Consider the following 13,138-nt stretch of genomic DNA (forward strand, 5'->3'; position numbering starts at 1 on the left):
TAAGAAAATAAGGTTACCTGAAGGAAAATGTTAACTCCAATCACCTAGCAACCGTCTGCGCGAGGCGCCTAGTAGATGGGCATGCAAGCGGAAATTTGACCTTGCGTTGTCCAATCAAGGCAGATCTATTTCCTGATTTGCTGCCTCTTCGAAGCAGGAAATGGCATAGCCTAGCAGAATACATGAACTGGGAGGTCAAATGTGCCGGACACATTCCCCTGGGGACGAGCCTGACATAGCTTTATCAGCAAATGTTTTGTATATGTATTTTTGGGTTGGGTTCGTCCAATTGTGATAACTGTGTCATTTGAATGTTTTTATAATCTGCACTTTTATGGTATTGTAGTGATGCCGAATAAAGTATATATAATAATAAAAAATTAAAAACTTAACAAATACATCTTTTGTGGAATAATTAAGTAAACAAATAAATATACTTTTGACCAACAAGGAACAGGTTTCTCTTGGAAAACGAGGTCACAAGGACTTCATCAGATCCCCTTAGCTCAAATGAAAATATCGTAATTGCTTCCTCCTTCCTCTGCCAAATACTACATAATCGATCTGTGTATAAGAAGTATCGGGGTGAAGTGAGAGGATATTCTATGTCAATATAAAATGGTTCTATAGGCCCAATGTAAATTGTAACAATCTTGCATCGCCTCTACATTGAGCACAGCTTCAGTTTCACTTGGAAGTCAGTTAGTGTTCCTTAATTATATACACTTCATGGGGTGGCAGCATTGGTAAAGGTTTCGAGAACCTGTTTTTTTTCCCTTTCTGTGATGAAACATCGTTTAACCTACTTTCACACAGACTTGAATAATGTGCTACCAATCTTTAATACTACACAATCACAACAAAAAGATGTAAAATGAACATTTGTGCACAGTTCCGATGACGTCTTGCAGAAACACATCACCTCACTTCCAAAATCAGTCAGCCATTTTAAGATCTTTGGCTAGTTTGCTCCTCCAAGTCGAACAAACTGCGGATCAGGAACAGTGGAATTCATTCTGGTAGGATAAGTCGCTCAGTCAACTAAGTCCCTTAAAACTGCACAGCTGCCCATAATTTTGCATCATTTGTATTAGGAGGCTCAATGTTCTGGATGTATCATATAATTCAACCCTTGGATAATACATTTAATGTGAACGCTGGGGTTAGCTGGTGCCCTACAATGTTGGTATCTTAGTGTTTGTGGAGGAACAGACAAGGGATGTTGTTCTGGTTTCGGTTTGTTTAGTTGAGGAGATATTCACGCTCAGAGCCACACACTTTTGGATCCTACAGGATTAGGATATTTGGACTAAAGACACCAACTATACCTTAGAAGGATATTGCAATACAATTAGAAGTTCCATGGTCATAAGAAGAATGAAAACAGAGGAAGAGTTCCTTTAGAAGGTTAGGAAACACCTAGGTGAATTTCAATATTTTGATAATGTATAGTGAATAATATTTTATCACTTAGGATGTAGAGTAACATCATCACCCTAACCCGAAACATCTTTCGCCCCTAGCTCCAACCACCTTTTAAACACTCGGACCCAGCTCAAAGTAGGAGGTTACATTCTGATCTTTGTGGAAATGAAAGTGTTAGAATTCCCAATAGCACTACAGTAAGCACACTCATGCCGTTTTCTCTGACAGATACCAGGAAAAGGGCCCATAAAAAGGAAAAATATGCAATTTTAGTGCGATATTAAACTCAGAATTTGAGATATTTACAGCACTTTGTAAATATAATACAAATAAGTATGTCTGCTGCTTAAAGGGTCACTCGCTGAATAGAAGAAAATACCGACTAGCATCTTATGAGTCCATGAAGTTAGATTGCTCTGTAAGCACTTTACCTGCCAGTAAACGAGACATGCCTGTGGAGGAGTGGGGCACAAGTGCTTACTTTGTTCTCAAGCCCATACAGTGCTTCTATATTATAACCCCCTGTTTGTAGGAGTTACCAAACCAAACTCCACCCCTATTAACATGACCCTGCAAGAACTATGAATTCCTGAGGGAAACACCTGTGTTCAGGTAAATCCATCCTTTCCATCCGTTAGGAATCTAACAAGAGGGCTACTACAAGGGAATGAATGATTGAATGAATATATTCATTATAATATATCTAATCGGGTGCTTGATTTGTTATTCTAGGGTACCTTTTTATATATGTGTTACTTGAATACAGCTGTATGCAAGGGATTAGGAGTAAAGCTTCCGTTTTTATATAGTACCTAACAGGGTGTATAAACTATACGTGAGTATGCCCAAGTTTGGCTGATAATGGAACAGACACAGGGTGTTAGTTGCTACATGACTTACCTAAGGTTACAAAATTTAGTTACGTGGGGTTGCCAAGATTAGACCTCGGGCCCCTGGTTATACAGTGGACAATGTAATCAGTAGTCCGCATCTCTCTAAATTAGAATAACTTTAACTCTCTTGGTCTGACTATGATCATAAGACCAGAACACAAGAAAGGAGTCACTGAATTAAAATGTCTTGAGGTCCAGACTGTTTCATCTTAAATTAAAAAAAATCTTCACATTGTTTTTTTTTTAAATAGTGTTTAACAGGCTGGACCTTTCCTCTTCTCTTTTCTCATATTTTTCTCAATGTACTGTGTTTTTCACTCTCTGGATTGGGGCATGCAGGGCCCTGGAAATGATCATATGGTGTGGAAGGGTTTAAACCGGTCTTCCAGCCAGTGTCACCTTAAGGACATGTGGGGCTCAGGGCAAGACTTATTTAGGGGGCCCCTGTACAGAACAACATTGAATTTTAATACCCATGCCTGCTAATTCAAGTCTGCACGATGCCAAGCAATACTAAATTATATGTTAAAACGTTAGCAGGGTCACACAAAAGATTGAAATATGTCTTGCCATAGGATGACATTGGGTAGAGAGACAGAAATAGAGGTAGCCAGAGAGAGGTTTAGATAGAGAAATACAATATAGAGGTCAAATAGAAAGATCTCATTCTCAGGGGGACCCTTAGAAGGTGGGGGCCCAGGGCAATTGCCCACTTTGCCCATGCCTTAAAGCGTCTCTGCTTCCAACTGGAGAAGTATGACTATCACATCGGTCACTATCCTCAGGTAAGCTGAGGGATGTGCGATCTGATGCAGTTTGTGACTTTAGCGAGTAGGTTGGTGACATGATCTCATTTCTTGTGCCCTTCACAACAAATTGGTCAATTTTTAGAGAGCTCCTCTAAGAGATTCCCACAATGTTGAATTCTTTTCAAAGCTAATGTCTGAATACAGATCATAGTGTGATCATCATTCCACTGAACACAGGAACACGCATTGTGCCCTACAGGGAGAATTGGAGAGTCTCAGACTGGCTAGTGCTCCCAGATATGACGCGATGACTGGTTGCATGATATGAAACCCCGCAGGCTTTCAAGGACTCGCCTGACTCATCACTTACTACACCCACCCCTACTGACCTAGTGCTTGTGAACTGCTAGGGCTGCATTCACCCTAGCCCAGCAGGCAGTACAGTGGTCCTCAGGAGTCTCACCTCCCTATTCATACACTCACTGGTCTTTCAAGGGCTCATTCGACGTATGGCTGTTTCCCAGATGCTACCAGACTTCAAGTGCCACAGCTGTCATGTGACTGGCTCCACCCTTGGCCATCCAGTCTTTACTAGACTCACTTAACTTATGAGCAGGTTTTTCCTAGCTCTGTCATTTTGCTAGGCCTCAAGTGAATTCTGATTGATTCTGCCCCTTTTCTACTGGCCTAGTTGAGACTAGACAACCTATGTGGTAGAAAATCTTCTTATTTAGATCCAGCTCAGTCTCCCATTGGCTAGTCAAGCGCACCCATCTGTATATTTAATGGCAGCAGGGAGCTGGGAGATAATATAATATGCCCAAGATCAAATTTAGTGTCAAATGGGACAAACAGGTTAGTTGACCTTTGCTCTCTCTGTTTCAAAGGACATGGTCAGGCCGGACTGACCTTACGACGCATCGGTCATATTTTACCTGGGAGGCTGGAATAGTGGGGGCCGGTTTTGCAGCAGTGGGTGCTAGTTTTGTTACTAGGGGCGGTTTGGTAGGGCTGCTGCAATATCGGCTCTGAGTAGCAAAAGCAGCAGCGTTTCCAGCCTCCCGGGGCCAGGCAGTTCTTCCCCGGGATCTGGTCCGAGAAAATTGCCAGGGTTGGATTGAGTGGACAGTCCGACCCTGACAAGACCTTTAAAGGGAACTTCAGCCATAAGGAACACCTTCCCATTATTATGCAAAATAAAATAGAAAATGAACTAAGGGAGCAATCTACAGAACGAGTGGTCAGCTTTAAGGTGGGGATAAACGACGGACGGATGTACCGATTCCGGTATCTTCCCACCTACATCCACCACGAGAACAAGTCCCTGGAATGGGGAAACGCTGAATGTTCGCCTGCGTTGTTCTCGCGGTTGGGTGGCAGTCGGGTCGAGTCACCCTTGACCCTCAGCCTCTGCTTTACCCATGATTTTTCCAGGTGCGTTTTGGCACTCAGTGACATTGGACTCGGTTTGGCCGCAATTGGTAATTTCAGGTGCTGAAACGGCGGGCCCCTCTAAAGGGGATGGGGTGGCTCCTTCCTCGCGGACACCACCCAGACACCTCGGAATAAGGGAATACGTGTACACAATGTAACTTTTACATTTCCCCACGAAAGTTTCAGCACATTTTAACAACAGAATGTAATACAAGAGGCAATTAATGTTGCAGTACAATGTAAAAATGTATCATTCTGAATCTCCTGCATCAGTGGCGACACTACAGCGTAAATCGGTTTGGAAGTTCCTACAGCATTTGTGTAGTGTACTACCCGTTTGTTGATTTCCCCTACATTTATTTGCTCAGTCTGTTTCGACAGCTCAAAAGGTGATGATGCTTTTTGTCTCATTTGAAGTCTTTAAGCCTCTTTTGAAGGGCGCCCTTTGTTTCTGTTTGTTGACTTCCATCAGTGTCACTGCCTGGGCAAGTGCCGACATGTCGCGCGCTGTGTTGGTGATACCAGTCAGATGCGAGTCATGCGACACGTCAGTGGTATCAGACACATAATGGAAAACCACTGGCATGCGTGGTGATTAGGACTGCTGTGCTGAGTCAGCAATGCTCTTTTTTTGCATCGTTAAAGCCTCCGCGGCAGGCTGGCCTCCCTGTAAAAGAAGAAATCTTTCTCTGACTAGACACAGGATGTGGCATAATGGCCCAAGCCGCTGACTTTGAACTGGGGAACCAAATTCAGGTCTTGGCGTCGGCTCAACATGCTGTGATTATCGGTAAAACACTTAGGGACAGATTTATCAAGTATTTTGTTATCCTTGCGTCATGCACGAAGTCGCAAGGGCTTTGCACAATTGCTACCTTGTGTGGCCCTGCGTTGTTGTGCTGCTGCCTTGGTTTCCAATCCATGGGTGGAGCGTGGGTGTTCCAATGCATCGACAAATCGATTTTGGGTGCAATCCCCAATTTACCCAGACTGGTACACCTGGGCATTTGTCAAAATGCTATACTTTTCCAGAGGAAGCGCAACAAGGCGAAACATCTTTATTTGTCCTCGTTGTTTCCTCCGCAGCACACTTAGAAAGAGGAAAATGCCTCTGATATTGTTTTGTGTAGGAAGGTGCCCCTTTCTGCACAAAAACAATCCTGCCTGCAACACATGCACCCTTGCACCATGAAACAATGGTTCTTGCATTGGCGCTAGGCAGCAGATTGTGCACCAGCACAGGAAGAGAGCAGGCATGCGCAATATATTGGTAAATAGACCACATTCCTGCCCGCTCCCTTTCACGCAGTTCGACAAGTTGTCTTGCTGCCTTGCATGAACGTTTGGTAAATCTGACCCTTAATCTCTCCATTCCTAAACAAAAAAAAGTGTGTGTGTGTACTTGTGTAATGTAACTGGTGCTCATGTAAAACGCACCAACAACTTAAGGTTGGGTTTGCGATATTTAAAAAGGTAAATAAAAAAAAACTCGATTGAAAACGTTTGCGGAAAGTGGAAAGTTTGCCTTTCAGATCATTCCACAACATTAGGTTGCTCTAGGAGTGGTTGGGCTACTTTTTTCCTGGAACTGTGTATCTTGTGAATTTAATCTTTCTTCTGTGCATCTTCCCCTTAACCTTCTACTGGTAAGCACGGTCCAGCTTTTAAAGGAAGCTCGGAACTTTTAGACCTTGTAGGTGGTCCCCAGTACTGTGAATTCATTTCTTTGTTACATGATCAGCAAATCGAGGGCACTTTTGTATGCTCGTCCTTCTCGTGCTTGCAGCACAAATAAGCTGCATCAATGTGTAGCCACATGCAGGCTTGCAGGGGAGTCCGCATGTGCTATGCCCTCCAGTTAATATCAGTCAAGCTGTGTTTGTATTCTGTGCCTGATGATGGAGTTGCCAGCTCCTTGAGACTTTACACGTCCTTCCACGCGAAATGACTGCATGAAGCCAGGAAGGCATATCACCTCAAGTGAAATAATTTCTTTACATCTGAGTCAAAAAATGTCAACTCTTTGTCTGCAGATTCTGCAAAAGTGAAGTATTCGCCTAAGCTTAAGGCCGCTGTTACCACCCACAACTGTGGGGCAGTGGAAAGGGTGTTTAAATAGGGTTCCTGCACTTGCTGGCCAGATTCAAGGAGACTACCTGGGCAGACTGAACCTTCTACCAAATCCCTGCCATCCAAGGCTACTTGCAAGGCACTGTGAAGCATACTCGGATGCAAAATCCAGAAACAGGTCTCCAGAGCAAGTTCCATTTTAAGGCTATATAATCAGCACCACAGACCAAGATATAGTATAATAACTCTCGCTTGACACATCCGAGTCCCAAAAGGTGAGCACAGAATAGAAGATCAATACTCCTCACAGACACAAGGACAGAATGTCCGCTATTTCTTCCACAAAGCCTTTGCAGCTGAAATATTGTTTCTCACCACACCATCCCTTGCAGTCTGCAATTTTGAATAGTGGCACATAGTAACCAGAAAGGTAGTGTAAGTTGCCATCGGGTAAAGCATGTCACTGGACAGAGGTGGGAAAACTTGGTCTCATCTTAACAGTGGACATGTGAAACTAAAGATGCATTTCTTATTAAATGGATGTTAGCTACTAGCCAACTGTGAAAGACAGTGACTATAAGGCTGACCCCTTTTTAGAACAGAAATGTGTGGAACCTGCTGCAGAGCTTGCTAAGCGTGGACCTGGTTACTGCCCATTTCCAAAAGATTAGTAATGGGCCTGAGACCATTCTGAAGCTTTGCTGGACTGTTGCTGACGCGGCCTGCATTGGAGCCCCCAAGCCAGTCCATGGTGTCCAGAGATGCTGACCAAGAGTGCCACAAAGCCCTGTCTGTCCCTCTGCAGAAAATGGAGGAAGATTTCCTAAAATTCTTGTGCTGGGGAGTTGGGTGGTTCCGCTATCTGGTATGCACGATACATCCCTGTCCCAACGTTTGCTTGTTTAAACTTTGCAGAGATCCTTTGTCGTTTCCCAGTACCTTCTAGCCTCCACCTGGGATTGTGCTCAGCACAGTCCGTCACCAACCTAAGTGGCATAAATGCCAAAAGGAGTGTCCCTCAACTGCATTTGGAGAGGCTTGACCATACTTAGCTGATCACAGTCCAGTGCCTGATTTTCCAGATTGCTATCCATATTAAGAGCTAGGGAAAGATCCTGAGTGGTCTTTGGTGTGCCCTTTCTCTTCCTGGGTTTATAAAGACACCTCCTTTGGAATCCTAACCTTGTGTAATCCGCATCAGTATCAATATCGAGGATTAGAATGGAAACCAAAATATGCTTGTAGGAGAGTAGGGTCTGCAATCCTATGATCACCCAGATTTTTGCTTTTTGCTGCACTGGTTTACGACTTTCCCTGGCTGTGGGCCTGCTAATCAGACCCACAGCCTAGCTGTTCTCTCTATCCAAATTGTACTCAGGTACTGAATTGGCACTGGGCCCTCTCCAAGTCCCTGTACCCAGGGCTGAGGTGCACCCAGAAGTCTCCCAGGGGCTGAAGCATGTATTGTGCCACCCCTGGACTGACTAACTAAACTGACACAACCGGCTGCACGACAGCTGGGGCAAGGTGGTGTACTCACCCTTTGCTTTAGATATAGTATACCTATATCTAACCCCAAAATGGACACACAGATCTCCTATCAGTCACTCCTATGGCAGGCCTTAACAATCCTGAAGGCAGAGTGCTTGGAATCGTGTGAGATGGTGCTCTGGCATGAGCTGAGCCTGTCTGCGGCTTTCGGGATCTATCCCTTAGCCGTTTCCATGATATCGCATACCATATACTCTTAAGTGCATTATAATCCTCGCGGTTATATGCCAACTCTGGTATCGCTTTATCAAAACATGTCGAGTAAGGTGTCATACGAATTGGAATACTAACCCCTCGCCAATTCTGGCGACGGGGTTAGCATTCCACCCTTCTAGAGGGACACGACATGTATGTAACCTGTAACCCCGGTTAAAGTCCAACAGAGCCTTAGCTCCACAAAATGGATGCTGCCACCGAGACACAAGTCTGCCCTCCTGCTGCTGGGAGTCCTCCCAGAGCAGGAGGCAAGGACAAAGGGTTTCCTGCCAGCACCGTCCCAGACAGGATTTTGTGTATCCTAGGTAGGCAGGGCTTCAGAGGAAGGTGACTGCAAGTGGCACCCCGGTGCTCACTGTGCATAGGCCGGCTGAAACCAGTTCCAGGGGCACTCCAGCCCCTGGCCTGGGGAAAGCCCGCCAAAGGAGAGGGGTGTAACCACCCCCCTCCTGGTCCCACCCATAGGGCAGGACTTAGTCGCGTGCCAGCCCCCTTTTCCCAGATAAAGGTAGGAGCAGGCCCCCTTCCAAATTAGATCATCTTTGGAATCAAGACACGACTTTCTACGAAAGGACTTCAAGATTTCTTCTTCAAGATTCTCCCTTGTGACTAAGGAGTAGTCACCCTGCATCCGCAGGCACCATCTTAAGAACACTGCGGTCTGCTGCAAGTCCTTCCTCCGGAATCCGACTGCCCAGCTCAACGAGAACCGGCTTCCCTGGCACCTCTGACCTCTACCCACCTCTACAGCCAAGCTGAGAACCGTGGGTGTGACGAGACCTCGAGGGACCGGCCATCTTCAAGACTGCACGACTTCTTTCCAGCACGACCGCCGAGGGATCCTCTGGTGAGTGCTTTGGGGTCCGAGAAGCCCCGACCCTGAGCAGCTCCAGCACCGAAGTTCAGCCTCCCAGCATCTCCACGATCTGCGTGGGGCCCTTCTGCTTTTTGCTGCTCACCGCGTTGTTTGGCTACTAGCCCGCTGGCTTGTGGCCTTCTTAACGACGCCCGACGACATCACTGCTGCTGGTCTGGTTGCTCCAGACTGGCTCTTGCTCCCTTCCAGAAGAGGAGTACCCCGGACCCTCCTGGTCCACTCCAGACGCCATTTTAGGTCCACCGCGTGGGCTTGAATTTGCCAAGACTTGTTGCCCCAATCCTGGGTCCAGTGACGTCGACAGCATCATCCATCGTGGGACAGCTCGTACCTCCATCCTGGTCGCCGACAACGCCTCCTGGTCCGTGAGACTACAGAGCACAGCGTCGCCCACTCACCTAGTCGAGGTGACTACCATCCGGTGCCCTCCTGGTGCCACCTGACTACTGGCTAGTAGTCACGAACTTGGTCCCCTCTGCTTTCAGGTGTCATCCATCTTCGATCCAGGCTTGGATCACTCGAACAATCTTCACTGGTCGCCTGCCAGCAACTCCTTTCCTTCAGGCTCCTGGTTCGTCAACGAAGAATCCCGACGTCTTTTCAGACCTATGCAGCTGCAGCCCCTGGGCTAGGTAACTTCGGCATTTCGGTGCCCCAGCATAGCCTCACTATCCAAGGGTCCAGATCCACTTTCGTTTTTGACCTACCTAGTCGGGTTCGCCCGAGAACACTAACTTTGTGAATACTAGCTTCCATAGGCTTTTTTCCCGCCTTACGCGTGAGAGTTCCCACTCTGCACGTGGTGTCCCTAGGCCTCCTGCTCCTAACCTGAGTGTTCAGTATTGTAGGCCTAGCGTTCCTAAAGCCTCTGAGAATCGTTACTTACCTGCTAGTAATTCGCATTCCACTGTTAGAGTATATGGTTTTTCGTGCCCCTCGGGCATTTGTGTAAATTGTGCGACTTGAAGTATTTTTATAAGAGTTTTGTTGTGTGCTTAGCTCCCTGACTCATAAAGAGCCAGGGTAGTCTTGTTATAAATAAATACACTGTTTATTTTCATAACAACTTGTGTGGTGTCCTTTCACTGGGTGTTCAAGGGGTAATGTGATGGTAAAACAGCTGGCTTAACACGCCCTCTAGAGTCTTAGCCTTAGACTGCTCGTATCCATGCTACTAGGATAGCTGGTCTATAAGGTTGACTTACAACCAATCATCAATAAGGGTTGTTTGGACTGATATATAGTGATCACTAGAATAGTGAACACTGCACATCAGGCCAACTTCTCACAATGCTCTTGCAAAATTATTCTTATCAGGAACATACTGCAGGAGGCCATGACCAGAATGAGACCATGGAGCACTGTTGTGTCATGGCCACCAATCCTCCTCTTGAACGCAGCACCCTAGTCTGCAGCTGACCAGGAAAATACCAGAGTGGCAGAGTGCCCAGTTTAGCCCTGTCAAGATTTGTTTATCCTCAGCAGAGTCATGGATCTGTTTTCACTGGCTTATCAGATATTTACCTTATAAGGGACTGAGAAAACCCCAACCCCAAATCAAAAAATAGAGCAGGCTGCCTGGGCAAAAACTCTTGCTCTTGAACGGTGAGTACTCTGATGTTCTTGGGTTCATGTCTTGTAGAAGTTGCCCACATGTGCAAGTTGTATTCATCATATTGCGATTTTGCTCTTAATATTAACAGTGATTGTAGAGATATAATTTGTGTCTGTTTGCAATGAAGGACGGTCACACGCATTTTTGTTCGTGATCAGTATATTATGAACAGCGCAGTGACCATCATCATTCTATTTATTGCAAACAGCATCTATTTTGATAGTGATTTGGATGCCCAGATCTTAATGCGAGACGGTCTCTACAGCTTCATGGATTTGGTAGACAACCTGATCATGGATTTGGTAGACAACCTGACGAGGAATTTGAACTCCTCCACAGAATGCGAGAGCTGTGCAAAAAATCCAGAAGCAGAAGACGTCAAAGTTTCGAGAGCAAGGTTAACGCATGCAGAGCCGTGACCACGGAAGGCCAAAGTCCCCACAATGTGCCCTGGCTTCTGTTTTAAAGAAACAAACCATTTGAGTGCAAAGATGATAAGTATGAGAAGGGCTGCTGTGATGACGGAATTTTGAGGCACTTAATAATGGAGTTATTGCGGTTGCCACATAACCTACCATCAGCTGCATAATTTGCAGATTTCGGTCCAAAAATTTGTTCTCAGCTCAAATGGATTGAAAGTTACTAAAAATAAAAAGTGCCACACGGTGCACTGCGCAGTGACAAGCCCTATACACAAGAGTTAACTGCCGACCGTTTAGTTGAACAGTGCTGTATTCAGTATGTGTTGTTATTAACAAAACAGCTAAATAATACTGCCACAGGTGTGTGGCATTATTTGCCTTTTCTTGCAACACACTTTAGTATTTCAATTCTGATGCTGAGTAATTTCAATAGCTCTGAGTATGAGGAGGAACAAGGAACTGTGGTAGCAGTGAAATGTTTCCATAACAATTTACACAAATTATAGACTTTACACTAGTTAAAAGAATAAAAATGGAGCAAGCCACTACAATGTTTAGATTACAAGTGAAAGCTGTATCCCTGGCTAAATTGTAAAAAGTACCATAAATCAAATCCACAAACAGTTTGAGTTGAGAGTAATTCTCAGAATAACACTACAAGCCTTGGACTTTTTGCTTTTATATTGACTGCGTCTTACATATTTGTTCTTCAATACACATTCACACAATTGGGGCTAATACCCATGTAAATCCTTCCTCTAAACCAAATATCACGTATATATTTAACATGCTGGGGGCGTCTGTCCCCATAGAAAACACACCACAGAAATCCCTTCCAACTCGCCCCCCCCCCCCCCCCCCCATGACTTCAGAATACGTAAAGCTGGAGTGTCCTAAACAGTACAATGTTTGTAAACTGGATTAACCCCTTCCTGCCCCCAGAAACAGTTAGCTGGTCTGAGAAACAGCTTGGGGCACTCAGAGCGGTTAATTAATGAGTTTCAAAGAAATGTGTCTGAGGTAAGTGCTAATGTGATCTTATCTACGTCCCATGTCCAGTGGCAATTAAACTACTCACATTTTGATTTAAATCAACAAAGCAGTCCTCTCTACAGATCCGCAACCTTCCCAACAGGTCTTGTAATCACTTTTTAATTATAAGGGGTGCAGAGTTCACCAGCATTCTATGTGGGGCGGTCTAAGGGCCATCCAACAGAGCTCTCCTGAGTTTTCTCTAATTAGGTTTATGCACCTCATTAGCGTGTCTGTGAGGGGGTCTCTGTGATGAGGCACTGGCCTATTCTGCAATATTGCTAGCGCGAGTTCAAAGCGCGCCGCTGGAATTCCCAGAATCCTCCACACCGCTATTTTTAGTCCATGCCCCGCCCCCCCCCCCCGGCCCCACCAATCCCAATCGTCAGTGTACATTAGTGCGCCTTGCTGTTATCCAGATCAGCAGTCTCGAAGCCGAAGGTACATTTAGAAGCAAGAACGTAACTTCAGAATAACTCACCCTCTCCGAGCGGTGGTGGTGGAAACGTGCACCAGTAGTCGGCCATCAAAGGGAAATACCAGGCCTTCGGCATGCCATACTCTCCTGCAACACAAACACATTCAATACATTATCTAAGGGCAGCTAGGGGTTTTATATTTACCTTCGTGATACAGCTTGAAGCCTCTGTTATTTAACAAATCTACCAACTTGTTGAATGCATGTTTTCAGACTCTTATTTATGCAGTGCTTGATGTTTTGCGCATTCCTTAATCAATGCGATTTTGAAGATTGATTTCTTATTTACATTTCATTTGATGCAGCATTTTTTTCGCCACTTCCTTGATGTCACATCCCTAGATGTCAAAAGGGTCAAAGTTTATCTTGGCTAGTT

General features: G+C 45.3%; 1 protein-coding gene across 1 annotated transcript in view; it reads right to left on the minus strand.

Annotated features, from left to right (window-relative positions):
- The window catches only part of ABCA4 (ATP binding cassette subfamily A member 4), a 1,114,059-nt gene that overhangs the window by 577,167 nt on the left and 523,754 nt on the right, over nt 1-13,138 (minus strand). The window contains exon 17 of the mRNA XM_078650330.1: nt 12,766-12,849. Within this exon, the coding sequence (XP_078506456.1) occupies nt 12,766-12,849 (84 nt within the window). The remainder of the gene's footprint in view (nt 1-12,765; nt 12,850-13,138) is intronic.

The sequence above is a fragment of the Lissotriton helveticus genome, chromosome 1_1 (assembly GCF_964261635.1).
Source record: "Lissotriton helveticus chromosome 1_1, aLisHel1.1, whole genome shotgun sequence".
NCBI classification, from domain to species: Eukaryota; Metazoa; Chordata; class Amphibia; order Caudata; family Salamandridae; genus Lissotriton; species Lissotriton helveticus.